Below are 25,171 nucleotides of genomic sequence, written 5' to 3'. Positions count from 1 at the left end.
GAGGATACATTTTCTAGTTTTCTAAGACTAGTCAATAGTAAAGTCCTATGGCTAGACCTAGGCTACTAAAGAAGTTTCTAGATCTCAACCAAAAGTGAGGTCAATAAACTTCATCTCAATCAACCTTTGATCATTGATGCGAATGATTTTTCGATCGCTTATCAATCAAGACTATATGAATCACAAAATAACTCCATCTCATTGCCTCCGAGAAATCAGGAAACTCTCCATCAACATAACTCCATCTCAACGAACAGTACTTGACTTGTTCGCCCATCTTCCTTCTTTCCTGCATTCAATGATTTAAGTTGTAGAAAAATAAATAAGACAATAGTAAAATAAGTGCGTCTACTAAAACAACAAAGAGAATAATACCATAATCACACGATAATAAAACCATAAAGCCGCAGCAATAAAACTCTTTTAAACAGTACAATATCACAATAATAAAACCATAATAATACCACAATAATCCTATAATAACACCAACATCCACGTTAATAAAAATAACACGAGAATACTGCAAAGATAATACCGCGTTAATACTATAGACAATTACCCCCACAATAATACCAATAGAAAGGACAATAACAACATAATCACACGATAATAAAACCATATAGCCGCAGCAATAAAACTTTCTTCAATAGTACAATAACACAACAATAAAACCATAACTATACCATAATAACCCTACAATAACACCAACATCCCTTGTTAAAAAAATAACACGAGAATACTGCAGAGGTTAATACCGCAAAGACAATAACACCATAATAACATAACAATAAAACCATAAAGCCGCAACAAAAACGTCTCTTCAATAGTACAATAACACAACAATAAAACCATAACTATACCATAATAACCCTACAATAACACCAACATCCCTCTTATTAACAAAAATTACACGAGAATACTGCCAAGATCTGGATTGTTAAACACAAGCACAGAAACAAATTCGAATAAAATGAAAACCACTAAAGTAAACTCCGATAAACCCACAGAAACAAATTGCTAAACACAATCAATGATATGTCAGACCTATACCTCAGATAATAAACTAACCTCCGATAAACCCAGACAAATGCCAGAAGTATCCATAAAATCAAAAAATAGAACTTAATAAACCTACGATATACCTCAGATCTGGATTGCAAAAACTCGCACAGATCAACAAACTACATAATGGAGAAGCAGATAATATTTGTACAGATCCGGTACAAAAAGCTAAACTCGCACAGATCTGGAAGTGGTCGTCGTTCTCCTCGTCGGCAGAGCAGTCCTTTTCGGCAGCTCCAAACCCTAAAGTGCGAAACTAAAGTGGGGGATAACCGGGAAAGGGCCTTATGAAAGAGTCTTATGCATTAAATTTTCGGGAAAAAGGAGTATCGGGTCGGGTTAGGCGTAAAAATTTATTATTTTTAAGGTGAAAAGCCACATGGAATCAAATTCCACGTGGCGAATTTTTATTCGGTACCGCATGTAGTTCATGCGGTGCACGTACCGAATAAAATTTCCTACGCATGAGAGTTGCTCTGCAATGTCATCCTTTTCTACTCTTTCGATCGTGACTCGACACCGACATCGACGCCGCTTCTTCCCCTTACTCCCTCTTTGAATGCTCGGGAACTCCTCTGCACGGTAGCAGCACTGCCTCCTTCGACTTCTCTCTGACGACGCCGCGGCTCGACCTTAGCTGTGAAACCCTCGACAGTGTCATTCGACTCTCTTGGTAAGTTCCTGCTCCCTTATGACAAATTTATAGGCAAACTTGTTCGATTTCCCGACCTTATCGCTACTTCTCTCTCCTCTTTGGCTTCCCGAGCTTTTGATTCCTTTTCTTCGACTCTTCATTTGCCTGACTCTTTGATTCGTCTTCTCTCCTACTCAACTGTTCAATACTTCTCCCCCGGGACGTTACGAAAAGAACAAGATAGTGTCATTCGGAAACCCTATGGCGTTCGATTAAAGCTCGTTTTGAAGGCAACAACCACATTGTTGTACTTAAAGGAACAAGCGTGACACTCAGAGCAAGGCATCGATTAGCCAAGATCATGTATTCTCTCTTTCCTGCAAAATCTCCAATCAAAATCATAACTTGTGGCAAAGCGATCTAGTCGCGGCTAGATCTAGCTGTGAAGAACCGTGACCTAGCTGTGAAGAACTGTATCGCATACAAACATAAGGTTAGGACTTTCGCCTAATTGAAAGCTGACGACGGGATCACATGGTACAAACATTTGCAGGGAAGTGAACAGATCACAACATTCAATAATTTCACACAGCTCGTGGTTGAAAACATTGATCATGATCTTGTCGCAAAGGAGTTTCTTGTCGGTCGCATAGGAAAGTGGATTGATCACGACGTACAAGAGTTTTGTGCTGTTGATCGCAATGTAAACGAGTTTCGCGTAGCTCTTGGTTGATTTTTTTCTTGAGATTCTGAGGATGTTGTATAAATCAACAATGATGAGAGGAGTTCAATAAAATTCCAGCACATCGACCGGTTATAGTAATTCCAAAACCACCATACCTCACCTGACAAACCTTCTAGTGGGTATTTCAGCTAAATATTTTCCTTCGAGTTTACCACAGTGCCTTACAGTTATAAAACTTAATGGACACAATTATCTCAATTGAGCACCATATAAAATTGACGATTGACAAAAGAGACAAAATTGCATATATAACTCGTGAAAATCTAAAACTTATAACGATTCAAATGTGAGAAAATGACAGTCCAATTTTTTTTTAGTAATGACATGTAGGGTTGTAATTGAGTTGAGTCGAGCCGAACATGTCATGGTTTAGACTTGACTTGGTTGAATTAAAAGTTGTTCATGTTTAGTTCTAGCTTGAGAGGAGCTTCAAAAAATATATTTATATGTGTTTAAAATTTTTAATGTTCAGGCTTGATTTGTACTTGACTTGTTTATGTTAATTAAAAAGTTGAAAATTCAGATGAGTACTTTATTTTTCATATGAAATTAAACATTTGATTTGTACATGATTTTGGATATAAAATTAGTAAACAATTTAAAAATTTAAATAAGTATTTAACTTCTTATATAAAATTATTAACAAATGATCTTACAAATTTAAATAAATAAGCAATCAAATAGATTTTAATTAGCATCAACTTGTTAAGAACAAATAAATAAAATTATATTTATGTTATACATATTTTTTTGCAATCAAACAATATAAATAAGCACTAATAAACGAGTTCATTGAAATAATAAAAAAAATTATTTGAATTTATGTGAATATTGACATTAAATCATAATATATTATTATTAAAAATATTGTTAAATATGTTCTAATTAATTAAATTTTATTTAAATAATATATGATATAAGTATATAATATTTTATATAATATATTATTAACTAAGTTACTTGGTGAACAACAGATGAGTTTGTTCATGAACATTAACAAATGAGTTGGATTATATTCAAATTTGATTTATTTAAGCTCCGAGTTTTTAAAAAATATTCAAAATTATTTATTTATTGATTTGAACAAACATGATTTCGGTATTAATCGAGCCGAGTTCGAGTTTTTCATCAATTGTGTTGGTTCATTTACAACCCTAATGGCATGGCTTATCTATTCTATGGAACTTTTCGTAGGAAAACCTCATCTATATCTTCCCACTGCTCAATATATCTGAGAGGCTCTTTAAGCTCTCTATTCAGAATTGGAAAATTCTTCGCAAACTTTTTAGTTGAAAACTCATCTTTGGAAATCCAAACAAAATGGTCTAATTGCTACTACATATTACAATTAGTTAGTAACATTATGACAGACACTTGATCAATGTGATGATGACATTTGGGGGAATTCAAATGATTATGCTTACCATAAGAAAATAGAGGAAAATGATGGGGTTTACATGTTCTTAGTTGGCCTTAATTGGAGTTAGATGAAGTTCAATGTCGAATCCTTAGTAGGAAACTTCTATCTTCAATTTGAGAAGACTTTTCTGAAGTTAAACGTGAAGAATCTAGAAGGAAAATTATGTTGTGGAATACTAAATAGCCTAGTAATATTGAACAGAAGAACTCGACTCTTGTGTCGAAGGATGTTGATATTGACAAAGAAGGATAAAAAAAATCATGATGTAAGCATTTAGAAAGATCATAGCATGCGAAGAAGACATGTTGAAAGCTTAATGAAAAACCTGCAAATTGGAAATCAAAATTCGTGTGTGAAGGTCGAGCTTATTAAGCCACTACTCAAGAAACTGAGGCGTCGTTTGTTAACTCGAATGCAATCCGTTTCATCAAAGAGCAATTAAAGCACTTGCATAAATTGTTCACTCTCCACAATTACCCCTGACTCCGTCTTGCTATTTAGTGAAAAAGGATAACTCTTTGATCACTATTTTATTAGATATTATACCTAACTTTTTTCATTCTTAGATAACCGACTCTGGTACAATTGATCATATGATTAGCTGTTCTAAATTATTTTTCTCTTATAGATTTTGTGTAGGCAAAAAAAAGTAAAAATTATTGATGATTCCCTCTTGATAATTGTCGGGATAGGAATTATCAAACTCTCATCGTTATTAATCCTTTGTGATATTCTCCATGTTCTTAATCTATCATGTAACTTTTTGTCTATTAGTAAAATTACTAATAATTATTAATATCAAGCTAACTTCTACTCTTCTTGTTGTGAGTTTCAAGAATTGACTATAGGGTGAATAATTGACAGTGTTAAGTAAAAAGATAGACTATACTATTTTGATGTGAACATGACTCTAATAGACAATATTAAAGTACATGTTTAAATTTTATTTCTGTTTCTAAGGATAATGCAATTATGTTATGATATTATAGGTTAGGTCATTCTAGTTTTCATTATCTAGAATACTTATTCACAAATAATTTTATAAAAATATATTGTTTTTTCAATTGGAAGTGTGTCAATTTTCTAAACTTCACCGTTCATCATTTTTTTCACGAATACACAAAACTACTACACTTTTTATTTTGATTCGTACTAATATCTAAACCCCTACTCACTGTAGAAAAAGATGATTTGTGACTCACTAATGATCACATTAGGTTAAGTTGTGTTTTTTTATTGAAAGAAAAATCTGAATAGAAATAAATTTTTAGAATTTTTTCACCCATGTTACAAACCCAATTTCAAACAACCATTCAAATATTACAGAGTGGTAATGACCGAAAGTATTTCAAAAACACCGTGGGTCAATTCTTTCTTGAAAAAGGAATAATTCATCAAATCTCTTGTGTTGACACTCAACAAAATTGGTTGGCTGAAATGAAAAACAAGCACTTATTGAAGGTAGCTCGGGCTTTGTTATTTACCAATCAGGTGTCTAAATATCTTTTGGGGTGAAGTCGTTCTTATTGTTACATTTCTCATAAATAAAACAATCAATAACGTCTTAAACTTTGAAATACCTTTTGATATTTTCAAATATTTTTCTAAAGAATCGACTCTTATCTTTTCTTTCTCTAATGATATTTGATATTTGGATGTATTATTTTTTTTTTTCACATTCATCATCAAGAAAAATCTTAAACATCGAGCTAAAAAATGTGTTTGTTGGCTATACTCATAACCAAAAGGGGTATAAATGTTTTGATTCCACTGTTAGAAAAATATTTATTACCATTAATGTCACCTTTTTTGAACTTCAAAACTTTCACTTCATCTTCAAGGGAGATAACAAAATAAAGATTTGTCTACTGAATTTCATTATTTAACCCAAACGACAATAGAAGTGAAAATATTATTGTTGAAATTCAAAGTGGTCTCAAACAATGACTCTGGATATAGAAAAATAACAACACAAACATAAAAAAAACAACCTAGGATAAGGACGAAGTTGGTGGATGGCGGCAGCAGGACAACAGGTAGGGGTAGAGTTGGAGGTTGTTAGGGAAGGAGGGTTTGAAGTAGGTTCTGGCAGTAGCCGAAAGGCAGGGGTGGGGTTGCGGCAACTACAAGGGGGAGGGGGGAGGGGTTTAGAAAAAGGCTGGTGGTAGCCGACTGGGAGATTGGAAGATTTTGCAGAATAACAAGGATCTGGAGAGGGCTTGCGACAGTAGTTGGGGGTTATGCCAACAACTAATGGGGTGGTGGGGGCTTCCCGATAATAGTAGGATGATTCCATAGGTTGGCGGCAAGGAATCAGTGAAGAGGGGCGCGCAGATTGGAAGACAGTGAGTAGGTAAGGGCGACAATGAGTAATATAAGAAAAGATACACACCACATAGGATGAGTTCCAATCGGAGCATCTTCTCGTTGTCGAATGCAACTCTAGGAAATGGAATACCGACGACTATCCTAACAGAAATCTCATAGAAAAACTAAACCTAAAACAGAATAAGAAAATAAAATAGGAGTCCCCTTCCATTGGGCGACAAACCTAGCCCAGACCAAGGGGTGGCAGGCCTTTGCTCCACTTAGTTGAACCGATTCAATAGTCTCCACCAGTTTAGCCCCCTTAGACCGTCTTAGTCTCTCTGGGTTGGGGTAGCTTCGACTTTATTCGTCGTTGCTTTTGTTTTCACGTTGACGGTAACGAAGTTGATGTGTTCTCCCAGGGCTGAAGGATCTTCCACTTATGTTCGAGAAGCACTGAATCTCACAGGCGATTGCATCTTTTCCGCAACACCTAAGGTTTTTTTCTCACATGCGAGCAATCATCCATATCGATCTAACAGTTTGTTGTTACTTGTCATTTATATGCTGTTGAATCCTCCCAAAATAGCCCAATGTTGGCTAAACCTAATCTGAAGTAAGGGTAATCTGAACTTTCCTAAGTAGCGGCGGCCATGACAGTAAGGTATCAATCATGTGATTTGAAATACTCTTTCTCGTGTTTGTTTCATGTCTGGAATCCATGTCTCAGTCTTATCATCCTCTATCATCACCAAAGCTGGTCACACCAACACTGCTTTGTTAGCAATTACACTTGTAATCTCATGCTTCACAAAAGGGAGAAGAAGGATGATGTGCTTCCCCTCATTGGTGAAGAAGCATGTGTTTTTGAATTTGTCGTGCTGAGTCCTACAGTCAAATTGTTACCTCCCCAATAAAAGGTGACAAACATCAATGGATTTATGTCGCACCATAGTTGATCCTGCAGCTGACTTCCAATCTAAAACTTCACCAGGCATCTTTGGTCAACACTGACCCTGTTCTTCTTCAGTCACGTTAGAGAATACAACTGAGAATGTATGAGATTCAATTTATCCATAATTTGCGTAAGCGTCACGTTTTTTCTGCTTCCTCCATCAATAATGAGATTACATACATTTTTGTTTACAGTGTAACGAGTGTAAAATATATTGTGGATCCCTCGTATCCCCAGTCTGTATGACCCGTCAAACCACAAACATCTCTCCCTCATCCGGTGGGAGATGATACACACCCTGTTCTTCAGCTGCCTCCTCGTCGCTAACCTCCACCGCGCTCTATTGGTAAAAGACTACTCGACTCGTTGGGCGGCTGGAGGTAATGTGCCCAAATCCATTGCATCCAAAGCATTTTTTGGCAGAGATTATAGTAGACGTGCTTCTCTTTTTAGGCTTCTTCTCACTCAGGGTGGTTGTGTCCTTCATCGAACCAGTTTTCTCAACTCCCTGACGTGTGCTCTTGTTGACGTCTCCTACTGCAGACGGTTGCTTGAATAGCGGTGGCTGTCTGCTTTATTTGTGTTGTCTCTCCACCTTCATAGCTAAGGTTTGGACATCTCTGAGTGACCAATAAGGCTGCAGTTGCACAACGTTACTGATAGATGGTTTAGCCCCCCTAGATATCTGGCTATAGAATGTTCCTTTGGCTCAAACAACTCACTTCATTTGAAATTGGTCAAACTGCGCCATGAACTCCTTCACTACATTGTTGTCGGTGGTGGAGTCTCAGACACATCTAATAGACGGTTCAACCCCCCTCCCCCTAGATATCTTGCTATAGAATGTTCCTTTGGCTCAACCAACTCACTTCATCTGCAACTGGTCAAACTGCGTCGTGAACTCCTCCACTGATTTGTTGTAGGTGGTGGAGTTTTAGAAACACATCTGACGAATGACGAGGTAGGTAATCTTATCACTATCTTCTCTCTTTTTCTACCTCTATAAGTTTTCCACCGCAGAGACACATTTCCTCAATTTGATGGCTTAAGATTCCCCCGCTTGTCTTCGGGCACCTCTTTGTACTCGAAGATTCTTTGAACTGACTGTAGACATTCAATAAATCCGTCTTAATCCATACCTCCATTGAACTCCAGTAGATCCACTTTGATGTCAAAATCCCTATGTCCTTCGTGTATAGCATTCTCTCTCGACCTCCTTTGATATTGAATTCCAAAATATTATGGTATGTCTTCCTCATCAATGAAGTCATACTCATGGAAGGGATTCAAATCCTCATCCTTTTCTCCCATTCGACTCTCCATATTATGACTGAGGGTCTCCCTTGGGTTCCATCATCCATCTCTGCAAGCCTCTGCTGCAGACGACAGAGCTCTCGCTGTATCTCTTCCCGGGTAGGCTCAAGCCTATATCTTCTTCGTGTCATGGCTAGGGTTTGGAATTTGTGGGAGTGGAAAGGGTATTTGGTGGTGGGAAAGAATTTTTTTTGTGGAGATGGTTTGAGTATCGCAGATGCTAAGAAACCCTAGGATATGTCTAAGATTAAACTAGTTTTGATATCAAATGATACTGGAGATAACTCAAACAATAATAGAAATGAAAATAATATTGTTGAAATTCAAAAGGGTTACAAACAAAGATTTTGGATAATAGGAAAATAACAACACAAGCATAAAAGACATCATGGTGTGAGGACGAAGGTGGTGGATGGCGAGACAACAAATAGGGGTCGTATTGGAGGAGGTTGTTAGGGCTGGAGTGTTGGAAGTGGGTTTTGGCTTTAGCCGGGAGGCAAGGCTGGGGTAGTTGCAGCCGGGGGGCTGCAAGTAGGCTGGCAGTAGCCGGCTGGGAGATTTGAAGAGTTTGCAACACAACAATGGATTTGGAAAGGGCTTGTAGCAACAAGTGGGGCAGTAGGCGGGGGTTTTGACAACAACAGGCGGGGTGTTGGATGGAGTCACGACAGCTACAAGAGGGTTCCTTGCATTGGTGACAAGGATTCAAGGAAGAGGGGCACACAAGTTGGAATGTAATGAGTAGGGAAGGGCGACATCGAGCAATAAAATGAATGATACACAACATCTCAGGAAGAGTTATAGCCGGAGCACCTTCTCGCCATCAGATATAACCTTAGAAGGGAAAATTGGATACCGCTAGCTGTCCTGATAGAAATCTCACAGAAAAACTGAACCTAGAACAAAAAACAACAAATACATATAGTAGATAACTAGGAGGAGGAGACCCCTCGCCTTGTGCAACAAAGCTAGCCCAGACCACGTATCGATTGGCCCTTGCTCCACCTTGCTAAACCGGTTCAGCCCCCTAGCTCCGCATCACATTGATGTCTCCTCTTTCGAAATTCAATACTATTTTTCTCCTCATATTCAAGGGAGAGAACAAAATAAAGATTTGTCCATTGAATTTAATGATTTTTTTCAAACTGAAGACTCAAAATAGTATATCCCCAACTTTGAGTGTTCAACATGAAATTCCTGATGAAATCTTATCAGGAGAAAGTGCCTTCAGTTTTTTTAGCTATTGAAACTCTTGCAATGTTATATCATGATATTCATAACAAAGCAGAAACCGGAAAAATAACCATGACAATAGCACCGTTTGATTTTATCTATTTGTGGCGGATGATTACTCAAAAGAAAAGATCAACAATTTCTTAACATTGCCCAGAATCTATGAACTCGCTAGGTAATGTCCTCGCTAATTATTTACCCTGTTTTCAAGCTGCATCATTTTTGAGTTTTGATTTTTCTAGTCCTGAATTTTTGTCCAGTTCGAATTCTTAGTCTAGTATGTCTAGTCTTCTCATTGGGGAAAAGTCTTGCACCTAATAGCCATTGTCCCACTATGTCTTATGAAAACCTCTCACCCACATTTCGTGCTTTTACCTAACAATTATCATGTATGGAGATTCCAAGTACTATGTAGGATGCTCTGAAAGTTTCTAAGTGGAAGAAGACTATTTTTGAAGAGATGAAAGCTCTTGGGAAAAATGGCAGGTGGTAATTGATTGATCTACCTAGAGGAAAGACAATTGTAGGTTGCGATGGGTCTTCACAATCAAATATAATTCGAATGGCTTTCTAGAACATTACAAAGCTCGATTGGTCGCCAAGGTTTTCACTTAGATCCATGACATCGAATATTTTGAGACATTTGCTCACTTGAAAAACTCTACTCTGTAAGAGTTCTTCTGTCACTTGTAGCTAATCTTGACCGACCACTGCAACAACTAGATATAAAAAATGTCTTCTTCATTGGGGATTTGGAAAAAAAAGTTTATATGAATGCGCCTCCAAGATTTATTGAGAAGTTTGACATAAAAGTGTGTAAATTGACAAATTCTCATAAGGGTTGAACCAGCCACTTAGGGCGTGGTTTGAGTAGTTTATACTATTTGTAAAATATAAGGCTATACTCAAGGATTTAGCGACAATATAATGTTCTTCCGACATTCATTGACGAGAAAATAGACATAATAATTGTGTATGTGGATGCTATTATTCTCATAGAAAATGATGCATATGAGATGAATCGTTTGAAGAATTCTCTAACATCTATTTTTGAAGCCAATGACTTAAGTTCTATTTGGTATTTCCGAGATTGCTCGATCGAAGAAAGGAATTGTTGTCTCCCGACGTAAGTATGTTCTTGATCTTCCAAAAAAAACTGAAATTAGTGGGTATAAATGTGTAGTCACTTCTTTTGATCCAAATAAAAAATTGGGAGATGGGAAGGAAGTTGATCCAATGAATACAATTATGCATAAAAATTTGATGGGGAAATTGATATATTTATCATATAAGTGATAAGATATTGCTTTTGTTGTGAGTTTGGTTGGACAATTTATGCGTTCTCCCAATGAGAAACACCTTGAAGCAGCCAACAAAAATATTGATGTCTAAAAAGCACACCGGGTAAGGGCTTACTCTTTTTGAAAATCACACAAAAGAACATAGAGATAAACTGATGCAGGTCAGGCACTGCTACAATACTGTGAACTACAGTGGAGTGGACTAGTCCGGGAGGTCCTTTCAACCCTTCCTTCACCTGGATTTCTCTTTTATTTGGAGTGGGGTCTGCTCTTATTTACCCCAATTCTATGAATATGTTGTTTTTGTATTTTAGGGCAGTTTTTCGTGTTTTTTGTTAGGATCGCCGTTGACATCCAGGTTTTCCCTTCTAGGGTATTATCCGACGACGGGTGGTGCTTAGGTTGTATCTCGTTCAAGGTGGTGATTATTCTCGACCTCCCTACATTCTTTGAAACCTTCCCTTTGACATCGTTGTTGCCTTCCGTGCTGCATGCACCTGAAAATAGTCTTGTTGGTTTTTCTCCTTGTTGTTTCACTGACTGCCATCCTAGCTGTTTCCCTACTCTACCATCTAAGTACCTTCCTCCACATGATCCCAACCTTTTGCCTTGTTGTCGTCGCCATAAGCCCCTTACCTTACCGTCCACTGTTGTTCCAACCACCTGAACTACATCTTTGTCGCTGCGCTTCCATTGTTGTTCCATTCTCCCAAAACCATTCCCCGTGATGTCTTGCTGTTGTCTCAGCGGCCAAAATCATCTCCCTGTAGCCTAGTTGTTGTTCTTGCCTTCTAGAATTGCCCCAAGCCGCTATATCTTTGTTGGTCAGTCCACTTACCCCCATTGCTACCGCCTCTCCAAGCCCCCTCACGACCACCATCATCACCCGAGGTCCATTCGTAGTTGAGTTTATTTGTGTTTGTTGTAATTCCCTTTCAAGAGTATTTGGTTGTAACTGCCTATTTGTTTCAGTAATAATATTTGTTTTTTGTATTTTTTTGGGTTAACTCAATATTATTTGATATTAGAGACACTTAAACTCTAGTTCTATCCTAAGGTTTCTAGCATCTGCCATATCTAAACCTATCTCCACCCCCTCCAAATTTTATGCCCCTACTCTACATCATCATTGAACTCCTTCAACCTACCCACAACCAAACTCTAACCATGCCTTTGAGGAGACAAGTGCCTGACGCCGATTAGGAGTTTACCATGGAAGATATACAACAGCAACTCCATTGAGTGCTACAAGGGCTAGATGAAATTGAGGATAGAAGACCATTTAAAGGTGTCACACAAATCCCATTCGATTACCGAGATGAAGAACCACTATCCCAGAGATTTGACATGAAATATTGGATAAGCCATTAATTTGAAGTAAATGTGGATTTGTCATATTTCGACCACATGGATCTGAACTAGGTTATTGAGTGCCTTTGGACCTTGGAATGTGTTTTTGAGTGTCAGGATATCCCATTAGACATAATGATGAACTAGCTGCAGCAAGGAAGATTGCATCTTAGTGGTTTGTGAACTTGAAGGTTCTTCGATAACGAGAAAGGAAGGGTAAATTTATTACTAAGTCCAATATGAAATGAGTGCGGCGTCAGTTCCTACCAGCTCACTAAACACCAGATGTTTAGACCCCAGCTTCAAAAGTGGAGATATCACATCAATGGGTTACCATCATATCTTACAAGCAGGGTTCAGCCCCAGGATCTCACAATCAGAGTACACCCAAAGGAACATTCAAATTAACCCCACCTGAGAAGACAATTATTCGGAATGGAGAACATAGGAAGCCAATTTATATTCCCAAATCTATCTCAGTAAGGAAGCGTTTCAAGTGTCACAGATTTGGTCATATTGAATCAGATTGCACAACTAGGGGATGATATATCTCACTGGACAGAGAATTGTTAAAGAAAGGAACAATGACACAATAGACACTGAAGAAGATGTTGACACAAAAGAGGACAAGATTACAACTGATGTGGGAGAAAAACATGTAGTTCATGCTTAGGCCGTAAGCCAGACTTCATCAGAATTCACATTGGTGATTCAAGACGATCTGAGGAACCGACAACAAACACCCGACAATCCCATATACGAGAAATTCAAACTTTTCAGATAGATAGGTTCCTTCCTGCGCTGCCCCCATTGAGGGAGGTCTAACATATCAGAGATGAGACTCTTTTGTGCCAGGAAGACTAGATGGAGTCAGTTGGGTATTAAAATTTGTTGAATAGTGTATCCCAGGTAGATGATCAGGCGGGATGGATGAACCACAACTTTGGAAGTTTTCGTGAGAGCTTGGTGGGGAAGAAAATTCTTCAATGGAATCCAGGTTCTACCGGAGAAGAAGAAGATTTCTCTTTTGAGTGGTTGCTAGTGAGAGTTGCTCAGTTTGTCATAGCAATTGTCCCAGAGTTGAATCCTCATTGCATACTTGTTTATCAGATATATCCAGTCGAGTACAAGTAGTGAAAGAGGCCAATCATAGATCTAGCGGCTCGAAAGTTGCTTCGGGAGAATTTATGGTTATATGTAGCTACAACTCAGGTTGTGCCAAAAGCAGATGAATATTTATTCTATTAGGATTTGCTTTGGAATGACAATGCCTACAGGAGTGACTTGACCGATCGAACATTATATTACGAGGAACCAGAAGCTTCAATAGATGAGGTCGAAACTCCCTCAGCCCCGAGAGACTGATGCGGATTGGGAGATTTCCACATGTTTCTGCAGCCCCTGCTACAATACCATGAACTGTAGCGGGAGTCATGCCTTGGACTTGCTCATCGTGGTCGTTTGACCCTTCATTCACGTGGATTTTTGTCATATCTGGAGTGGGCTCTACTTCTATTTACCCTAATTCTATAAATATGTTGTTTTCGTGTTTTAGGGTAGCTTTTCTTCGTGTTTTATATCAGTACAGCAGTTGGCAGCCAAGTTTTCCCGTTTTGGGCTGTATTCGACGAGTGGTTCTTTGGTTGTAGCTTGTCTGAGGTGGTGTGTATCCTTGACCTCCCCACATCCTTCGCAACCTTTCCTTCTCCGTTGTTGTTGCCTTTCTTGCTGCAACTGCTTGAAAACAACCCTCTTGGCTGTTCTTTCTGTAGTTTCCTTACCTACCATCTTGGCTGCCTCCCTGCTCTACCATCCTAGCACCTTCCACCACCTCCCGCCTCTCACTACCGCAGCCCCATAAGCCCCATTCTTGCTGTCCGCTGCTTTTTCAGCCACCTTAACAGCATCCCTGCAACCTAGCTGCAGTTCCAACATTTCCCCTTTGCTGCCATTGTTGTTCCAGCCTCCGAAAACCATTACCTGCGCTGTCTTGCTGTTGTCTCAGCTGTCGGAACCACTTCCCCGCAGCCTAGCTGCTGTTCCCGCTGCCCGGAACTGTCCCTAGACGCTGTTTCTTTGCTGCACAGTCCACCTACCCCCTTGCTACTGCCTCTCCAAGCTCCCTCATGGCGGCCACAACCACTCGAGGTCTACCTGTAGCTGAGTTTGTTGTTATATTTCGCTTTCAAGAGTCTTTGTTTGTATCCGCCTATTTGTTTCAGTAATTATATTTGTTTTTTATATTTTTATTTGAGTTAATTCCGCTATCAATATTGATGCCTACATGCATAGGTTTCTACATGATTTATGGAATCAGTATTTAAATGGTCATTTGTATTATGATTTGCAACTGTGAGCTTAAGGAATTTTATGATTGTCAACATATAGTGCTGATAAAAGTTGAAATCAATAGAGTTGAACCAACTCAAACCCAAATTATTGAGCTTTGCCAAATTGATTTCAGGTTCAAAATTCAATTATTATTTTGAGCTGACTGAACTAGTCTCGAGATTCGTTGGCTTTGTGTCAAATTCAAGCTGGCTCGAAACTGAGGTCAGGTTGCAATTTTCAGTTTTTAAAAGTTTGATAATATGTCCCACTTGAGTATCTGCATTGAGCAAGTGAACACGCAAACCAAAATTCAACTCTTCAATCATTTAATTTGCAAGGATAAGCACATGCTGAACATGTAAATCGGTACAAGTGTTGATAGCTTCCCGTCTTCCATTCCTTCCCCCTAAAGGCTTTCATATTCCTGCGTTAGTGAAAACACTAAAAAAAATAAGGCTCTCGGTTCTCTTGAATCATTTATAAAATGATTATGATATTCTTCAAATTGTTAGTGAATAAAACAAATTGAAAGAAAGAGTTTGGACAAAGGATGACTTGCAGGGAAAAAACAATTGATTTTTCATTATCTTTTTGTTTTAAAAGGAAGAAAAAATCACAAATGAAATATAAGAAAGTCAAGCTTTGAAACTACAAACTTTTACCACCTAAAAGAATTTTTTACAGTATGTAAGTCCGAAGAGCAACCTTTTTTGTGTGAAAAAATGGCTGAAATAAATTTTAATTGAATCTTTCTAACAGATGAGTCTCAGCAATAGTGTTTTATGACTCAAATCAGCAGTCCATTGACCCCATCGGATCAGAAGAAGACAAGATGCACAGGGATTTTAGCATTTTATCAAATTAAAGGACAGAGAAGAACCATAAAAAACTGTCGGTATCTGAATATTACCAACTCTTTTGCATAAGAGACTTATTGCTTTCTAGTTTGCTCTACTGGGTTGATCAATTGATGGCTAGGACGCACACTGCATGTCACTGAGGCTGAAAATTCAAATTGGTAGAACAAATCTCTCATGCTCAACTAAATGCAGAAGATTATCTAAACCAATGAAATACAAATAAAATGGGGGGAGAAATCATTGAAAAGCTCATTCATAGGCAAAGAAGATTAGTGAGTGTAAGGAGAGGGAGATGGAGGTGGCAGCTGAGGAACACTAGAGTTAAATTACCCAATTGAATAGCCCAAGCAAATCACTTGAACATTATAAATGCCGCTATAAAGAACATGGATTATAAATAAGTATATCTTAAGCAAATGGCTAAGGAAGTTTGGGGACTTAGAGAAAAAGATCTTTGGGAATTCAAACCCTGTTCTCAACAATAATTGAAAACATGAAGTTCATTACACTGTGTTATATTTATGTGTTATTTAATGCAGTTTGTGTCACACCCCAATTGCCCCCCTCCAACCTCTGTTGGTCGATTCGGTCAGACTAAATTCTCACATGCACTTGTTATGACTTGCAGATTTAGGGCCCAGTAAACTAGTCTAACTAAATCTTCACAAACATACTTGATACATTATATTTCATAAATCATTCATATATTTGGAAGCGTGTAAATCATATCATTAAAATACACATAGATGTGTGTGTGTGTGTGTGTATATATATACACACACCAAAACTGTGAAATACAAAAACTGTACAAGTCGCACCAGACTACTTGCCCTAGTGCTCCTCACGTCTTACTGAAATTCAACGACGTAGAGTCAGCTACAACAAGCTCTCCGAAATAATCATGACTAAAATAAAATTTTGCAGATGAAAAAGAAACAACGTACTTGCTCATAAGTAACTCATATATATGTTCATAAAAGAAAAAAAAAACATGTAATGCAAAGAATCATGACTGATCTATTAGACATGAATATCTATTCATGTGTAATCATAAGCTTCTTCATAAGACTCATTAATTTAATGTTTGAAATGTCACTTGTAATTGTGTAGGCTCAATTATTTACATGTCCTGTCATGTCATGGATCATCACCCAACTCGAATGTTATATCAACTACTGTTAAAGACATAGCAATTATAAATTGCCTCCCAGTACTAATGATTTGCTTCATTTAGTCCCTATTTGTCCCAATAGTTCTGAGAGTTCCCTCTCCTTTAAGTACTAGAAGTCGGGAATCTCATTATTTTCTATCATCCATATTTGCAAGTATTCATGTAATAGTCTACCTATAACATCACTTATGACATTTTTTAGATCTTAATTCCCGTAACAAACATTCATCATGGATATTTCATATATCATATGCATGAATCATAGTAAAGGAATACCTGTAAAAAATGATTTCATAAGCATGTTCATCAGATTCATAATATGGTTAAATCATAGATATTGTAAGTAATAAATTAAGTTTGCATTCATACAGTTTATGAGGCTATTCATCCACAATATGCATAAAATTCTAGATGCAATAGCGTCAAAGACATAATCACATGAAAATCTATATTGAGTTATTTTTCTTAAGTTAACACAGAATTTTTTTTATCTGAATTAATGGAGGAGCCATACGATGAGTTTTTCCAGAATGAATAGATATTTCAACTTACACTCACTAATCAATATAGTGATATTGAGATTTCTTCTTTCTACATTTCCTAGGAAAGACTACAAGGGATTTGCTTTGAAATCTTGGTTTATCTCCTTCTCCAACACTCTCAGAGAAAGATTCACACTTAATCTCACCACAAAAACTCCAAACTCTTAAAGAAACTCACTAATAGACTGCAAAATGTGGTGGAATGAAGATGGAAAAGTGTATGGCTCCTCCATTAATTCAGATAAAAAAAGTGTATGGCTTGTTTGGAGCTTCCCATGTAGTGCAAACCACCTTAAATTCGTAAAATTTTTAGGATTTCATGAAATCTTGGTTTATCTCGTCATTTATGAATTCTAACCTCAAAAGGACTTTTCATCATAGCCAACCCTTCTCTGATACTTCATATTTGTCTTTCCTCTTCCTCCTATCCCCTTAACCCTTCCCGAACCTCATGAATAGACCTATCAGATAGCATAGCTCTCGGTTCGACAGTTTAGCGGTTTTTCCCACAAAGCTACAACAATAGGAAACACATGGAATGCTTGAATTCGTAGCAAATGACAAAAAGGAAACGTAGGGAAATGATTGTCTGGAATATTATAAAAGAGAGTTTCATACCTTTCGTTTTCTCCTTGGAACCCCATACTGTGGGTTTTGGCTCTCAGCCGTGAGCCCATGCACGTTTCTAACTCCAGCTACAGTGCTAGAGTTGCGAGTTCTCCAAGCCAACAAGAACAAATCAGCATGGGGAAAGAAGAAAGTGATCTAAGGCATGTAAGGGAGTATCTTATCCTAATTCTTCCCAGAACTCCTACCTTGAGCCCCGGTTTCCTTGCTCTTCTCACTCAGATTGTGGTACCGGGTAAATGAAGGGAGTAGAGTTGATGCAGCTGACACGTGTATGTGTGTGTGTGTGTGTGTGTGTGTGTGTGTGTGTCTATATATATATATATATATGGGATTAAGGGTAGGAGATTGGGATTTAAGTTTAATTATACTTATAACTCCATAATTTTATATGTTCTCATATGCTTAAAATTCATGCGTAGTACTATATATCAATTTGATCTATTCGACGTGTAGAATTCTATAAAATTGCTTCGGTTGAATTTTGGGAAATGCTAAATTTGCGGTTTGTTTTAAAATTATCAAAGTTTACTTGATTTCTCAAAATTTGGTGTTATAGTCTGGTTGGCATCTATATGTGTTTTCTTTGGTTGAATATGATCAAGTTTTTATGTATCAGCTTCATATTGTATCATATTGGTATTTTTTAAGAACTTATGTTGATACAAATCATCAATATAATCTGCGTCCGATATTTTGAGAATTTTAAATTGTTTCTAATATTTTTTCCAGCGAGAAAGAGAGACAACAATCTGGTATTGTGGAGGCTTGTGGGTGCATATGGATGTACTTGGCCCATCTGCGCGCTTCTGAGGATGGCTTTCATGTTCATTATAATGCGTTCTATGATCCCACAAAACATAACGGTGCACTGCTGCCTCCTGCTGCTTCACTGGCTCCAACTCTTTGGCCCCAGTTTCATTTGAGGTGGGCTTGCCCATTAGAAGCCCAAGCAGGAGAGTTAGAATCTCAGTGGCGTTTTATGAGAAAAAGTTGTACTGAAATGATGAAGGTATTATTTTCACATTGAAAGATTTACATACATGCTACTTAAATCTCATGTATTTACATATCTAACACCTAAACTTCAATTTTTACCTATATGTTGGTCACCTTACCTTTTCATGAGAAGGTGTATTTCACTTTTTACAAGTAAATAAAAAAGGTATTCTTGATGTGTTATGAAAAGATTTGTCTTGTATAAATGTAAAACGTAGAGTTTAGGAATTAGATATGTAAATATATAGGAAGTGAGTGGTATGCATGTAATTTCTCGGTTACATTCTGCAGAACCAAACTTTTAGTTTGTGGTTCGTATGTTGCAGTATTTTACACCAGTAGCCCACCAACTTGTATATCTCTCTGAAGTCTTGGAGTTCCCCCTATGTGATTAATCTTTGTTTATTTTTATTTGCAGGCAAAGGATCTGGCAGACATTAAGGCAAAAGATCTTAAAAATAAGCTGGAGTCTCTAGTTTTAGAAATGCAGAAAGAGAAGCAGTCAGGCATTTCAGCGGCTGCTACAGTTAGAAGAGTGTACAGAGAGAACCTGGCCATAAAGAAAGCAATCCAGTCTCTTGGCTGTGAGGTACATTTCTCAAGCAACAGAAGCCATCCGTTCGACTCAGGAAATATCGTTCCAGAGACGATAGAAGGCCTCACATCCCCTCTAGGTGGGGACTTGTCTGATGCTAAAGATCTCACTGATAATGATGATCTATGTGTCTCCATAGTGGCCAAGGACGAGCATTTGGTTTCTGATAAACCAATTAGCACAGTATGCGAAACATTGTGCCCTTACCGGACACGGGAAGGCTGCAAATGGCCGGATGCACTCTGTGCACAGTTTGGCAGCCAGTTCGTTGGAATAACAGCCAACTTTGACGCATTTGATCGACTTTCTATTCGCGATTATTATTTTGGATCAGAATAACTTGGTGTATTGACAGCTGATTTCGTAGAATATATGGATCTAACTTATAACTGTTTATCTTCACTAAACCTGACAGGGATTTCAGGATGCTGCAGTTTACAGGCGAGACAAATGGAAATGGAATGAATTATATTGTAGCACAATGATATCGGTATTCCTGCAGGATCTTCATTCTAGCGGGTGCAGATTTATGCTTGCCTCTCCTATATTTTAACTCTGCTGGCAAGTGTTCTGTTGTAGGGTTTGTAATTTAGTTCAACACTTGGTGATTACACTTTCTTATTAAATGATTTATTTGTAAATGTGTTTAATAAACTGTATATGCATCTTAATAAACCATTGCTTATTGATCAGCTCATTCCATTTTTTGTTCAGCTGTCTTGTATGAGGATTATATCATTGCTTTTCTATGATTGTAAGTTATCAGTCTTGATATGTCTACTTCCATGTAGTACAGTTTAGACTACAATGATATCAGTCTTGATTAGGTGCTATGGCCAGCTGGTTGGACCCTTGGTAGGATTGTTCACAGTTTCGGCTAAGTAACTCGATCGTTTGGTCAAGTGTTTTCATAAGAGTAATCTCTATTATTATTATTTTTTTTTTTTTAATACAGATCATGAATCTATAATTTTGGTTTATCATGATGAGCCAAATTTGTATGGTGTTCTAAGAGTACAAGCTATTTTATTTTTGATATATTTTATATTGATTTCTCTCCCCTTGTCCTGAAATCAATCAAGGCTCATTTTCTATAAAATCCATGAGCTGCTTTTAGAAAAAATAAGTCTCCATACTTCAGACTTATTTTTCTCCAACCTTAATTCTATGAGTACACCCACTATATATGGGAATATATGCCATTTATGTATCCTAATAACTATGTTCTTGATATAATACACCTTGATATTTGGGGCCTATTAGCCTTAATGGCCTTGCATAAATCAAAGTTGTCTAATTCTCTTTAAAGCCTTGCAAGTCTTTTGACCCATCTTATTATTATTATTATTATTATTATTATTATTATTATTATTATTATTATTATTATTATTATTATTATTATTTTGTTCTTTACATCTCTCTATGATATTGAAGAGATTATTATATATTTTATACTTAATATATCAGACATAAGAAAAACTCTTTACTTGAGAATTCATTTATTAATATGATTAGAATATAATTAATTATAAGGGGTTCATATTTTTTTCATATCATGATATCTATAATTAATTAGAAAGCATTTCTTAAACTAACTATATTTTTTATTCAAAATTTTCTTAGATTATATATATTATGTGAATATGCTTATTAGTATTGTAGCAAAGAATGAAAACCAAATATGTTGTATATTTCCTTAAATTTTGTTAATTAAAGTTAATTGTGTTTAAATTTATATTAAATAACTCATTAAAATATAATGATGTAAATATCTATTATTTATCTTTTCATTATATTCATTAAGTTTCTTCCATAATTTAAATATAGATTATGCCATACTCTTATGTTAAACTGATCAGATTATACCCATAATCAAATGTTACTTAACTGTCTTTCTTATTTGCCACAAATAGAAGCCATTGTAGTAAATAAATGATTGATATGGTAAACTCCTAAATTGTACAAGGCTTTTGAGATAACACATGTGCTTTCTCTTAGCTCCTTATAATGTTCATAAACAATTTAATTGATTTCACAAAGCATCATTTTAATTAGATTTAAATTTTGTATAATTTTTAAGCATTAATTCACCCACTTGAACATTAATCAACCATCAATTCAAAATTGATTTAATCTAATATAAATGGATGCGTTTAGTTGAAAAAAATTGGTTTCATGGGCCTTAGCATAGTTATAATTAAAGAAATATACGTGTTATTTATTATTTTTGAATAATAATATACTAAACTATCACTCAAAAGTCATTTTCTCGAACTACCAAATTGGTGCATTTTTTTTCTTATACACATGCCACGATCAAACTATTGGAAATTTGATAAAAATGAGATACACTGGTTGAGTTGTTATTACAAACTTTAACATTTTAGTAAGAATTTGAAAAAAATGGATGAAAGAGGTTGCTAGTTTTGCAAATAATGAAGTTCAATTATATTCTAAACCTCCTTTTTATTTATTTACCAAAAATATTTTAGAGTGCGCCTTAGCATATTTAATAGAGTAGAATATAAGGCAATCATAAAGGCTATAACACCACGAATCATAAGATAAATGTAACAAAATGTAATCTATGAGCTATAAGATGTAGAGAACTGTCACAACAACTAAAATATAGTAGATTATAGTTAAATATAATAGAACATAAACTCACAATTATCACAAATCATCATCATAAGTATTACAACATTGAATAGCTAATTAGTAAAATTATTTTTAGGGACTCATCTCTCCTCTTATTCTCATCAAATGATTTTAATAATTGGGCTAGACTAAATATTTATTATATTATTTAAATTATGATCATGCTCAACTTTGTGAACTTTGTGGTGTAAACGAGTCGAGTCGAGCTCGAGCTACCTTGTGCTTGAGCTTGAGCTTGATTAATTTTAATGAGTTCGAGCTAAGCTCGAGCTTAAGTTTACGAGTTTGAGTCTACTCACAAACCGACCTGTTTAATATAAAAAAAAAGACAATGATGTTAATTTAAACAAGCTTTATATTAAGATGACAAATAGAATACACAATTATGACATAAATAATAAGAAATAACGTAATGTGCAATAAACAATATTATTTTATTAAACTTTTTTAATATCGTGAAGATAAAATTTTAAAATTTAATATATTTTGAGTATATTTTAAATTAATGTTTATTTAAATAAGCCGGCTCAAGAGCTAAAGAGTCGCGTTTGGGCTGACTTGAGCTTGGCATGTTAGTTCATCGAGCCGGCTCACTGAGTGGGCTTGACTCACTTGGACCCTCTTCTTATTCCCATCCTTCCCTTCTTCTCATTCACCGATCACATTTGGTTCTAAACTGCATACTTCCTAGATTTGGGTGCTGCGTGGGCTATCGAGTCGGCATCCCTATATTCCTATCAACAATCAATGGATTCTAAGGAACGGGATGATTGCAGCAGCTCCGAAAGAGAAAGCAGCCAGAAGCCCCATACATTTCGCCTTTCCTGCACCAAATACTTCGACGCACTGTGGTTTTGCTATTGTAAGTTTTCTACGTCCGGTCTTATTGTTTGGTCCTCATAAGGTTGCGGTTTGGTCGCCATTTATGATTTTGATTCTTAATTCTACGTCAATTTTGAGCTTTAGGTGCTGTTGTGGTTTTTTTACTGATCCGAAGTTTTTTCAGATGTATGGTTTTTCTTAGAGGTGAAAGTAAAAGAAGTGTTCTAAACATGTTTGAGAAATTGATAGTATGTTACTTCTCTATTCAGTGGAGATCAAGTTGGAAAAAAAAAAGAAAGATCTGCTCTAGCTAGATGGGTTTTTCTTATAAAAGTTAGAAGACCTAGAATATCTAATCTGCGTGGCTGGATTTGTAATGGTAGAGATTATGATTAAATGATTGAGTTGTAAAATTTGTATGGCATATAGGCACAGTGTCACAATTTAAACTCTCAATCATTGAGATATTTGTCGCTTTTGGTCTTTAGACATCTTGATTTTTTCTCTCAAATGCAACTGATAGGGAAGGTCACCTATGCTCTGATTGCTCTAATTTTCTAGCTTAAGCACACTTAATTTTAGTGTTCTTGATGAAACGCGAACATTTAAATCACCAGATAGCTAAATTTTTAGGAGTTTTACTTTGCTTAATAGGCTATGAAGCATAGGCACGAACACAAGGACATAAGTTGACGTGACACAGACATGAAAGAAATGTTGTAACTGTAAAATGTAGGATATGATGTGCCATAGACAATACTATATTTTATAAATTATTAATATAGTATATATAAATTCAATTATTTTCTACTAATGGAACCATCAGGTGAAGAGTAATATCATATAAATATACATTAAAAAAATAAAAAAAACCTTAACAATGAAAAAAGAAAACTATATACCATTGATGTTAAAAATGTTTTATCATATGTGAAAATTATCATTTATGAACACGCTCCATTATTAGCATTCATTAATCCTATAGATCCATTTAGGATTAATATACTCTTCCAAGTGATTATCACTAATTGCATTAGTGCCCATTTTAGAAATCATTCTCTTATTACAAAGTAAAAAAAAAACTTTTAATAGCTCAAATCCTAACCTTGAAGTATGAATTTCATAAAAGAGCATAAAAAATAAGTATTTCTTTTTTTATTTATCACGTAAATAGTTAGAATAGAACAATTTCAAATTACTAATCGTGAAAATATTAAAGATGGAATGTGTATGGGGACACACAAAGTCGAAGTCAAATTCAAATATTCATGCAGTCAAAGCCAAAGTGGATGCCTCATGTTGTGGAAGTTGAAGCCGTAGTGCATGAGGACATGTGAAGATTTTCATGCTGCATACAAACTCTTTCACAAAGACACGCTACATGCAATTTTCTCTATGGCATCAACGAAAGTACTCTGTCTCATCATAGAAGAAGAGGCAGATATAGTTAGAGCAAAAAATTTGCATAATGAGAAGTGATAATAAAGATTTAGGGTTACATTGCACATGATTTCTCCATGCTTTCCACCTATTTGCCTCATGTGAACGGGTGTTCAACCTCCATGGGCATGTGTCAAAATCTACTTTCATTCATGTCAGGACAAGTTGCACTTGTCCCTATGTCCAATACATACACGAAAGTCATTTACAAGTGTCCATGCTTCATAGTTAAGCGGTCTTACAGACCTTCACACTTAGGAATTTGGCCCAAAATCATCTATCAAATAGATTTAGTTATAAAAATCGTCCTATAGGTTCAAGATGTGGCTCCCTTCATATGGGTCTTTGTTGTTAACGATTCAAGAAATGGTTATCATGACTAGCACTTTGTTCTACGCTTCTGCATGACACTTGTTTTTTTTTTTTTTTTTTCGGTTTATTGATTTGATACTATTTTTCATTGCCTAAACTTTTATTCAATAAAATAATATTTCTTTGAGGAATGCAAAAAAATAATTCTAATTGATATTCTAGGATTATTCAACATTATTCTCAATGAGGAGAAATTTTTTTTGATGATTTTATAATAAATTTGTACTTATTTATAGATAACTGCAATAATATGGAGGGAAATAATTACTATCGATAATATTCTCAATTAAGAGAATATATTTTTTAATGATGACAAAATACTGTTATTGCTATTCGATATGGAAATCCTACAATAATACTCACCTTCAAGATACAACATACATACATATATATATATATACATACATATATATATATATATATATATATATAT

General features: G+C 36.0%; 1 protein-coding gene across 3 annotated transcripts in view; it reads left to right on the top strand.

Annotated features, from left to right (window-relative positions):
* The window catches only part of LOC110025501 (phosphatidylinositol-3-phosphatase myotubularin-1), a 75,323-nt gene extending 55,155 nt beyond the window's left edge, over nucleotides 1-20,168 (top strand). For all 3 annotated transcript variants that reach the window (XM_020726024.1, XM_020726025.1, XM_020726023.1), the window contains 2 exons: nucleotides 18,585-18,864; nucleotides 19,270-20,168. In XM_020726024.1, the coding sequence (XP_020581683.1) occupies nucleotides 18,585-18,864; nucleotides 19,270-19,785 (796 nt within the window). In that variant the 3' untranslated portion in view covers nucleotides 19,786-20,168. The remainder of the gene's footprint in view (nucleotides 1-18,584; nucleotides 18,865-19,269) is intronic.
* The last annotated feature ends 5,003 nt before the right edge of the window (nucleotides 20,169-25,171 follow it).

Source organism: Phalaenopsis equestris, unplaced genomic scaffold (genome assembly GCF_001263595.1).
Source record: "Phalaenopsis equestris unplaced genomic scaffold, ASM126359v1 Scaffold000301, whole genome shotgun sequence".
Taxonomy (NCBI): Eukaryota; Viridiplantae; Streptophyta; class Magnoliopsida; order Asparagales; family Orchidaceae; genus Phalaenopsis; species Phalaenopsis equestris.
This window is presented reverse-complemented; position numbering and strand designations above follow the sequence as displayed.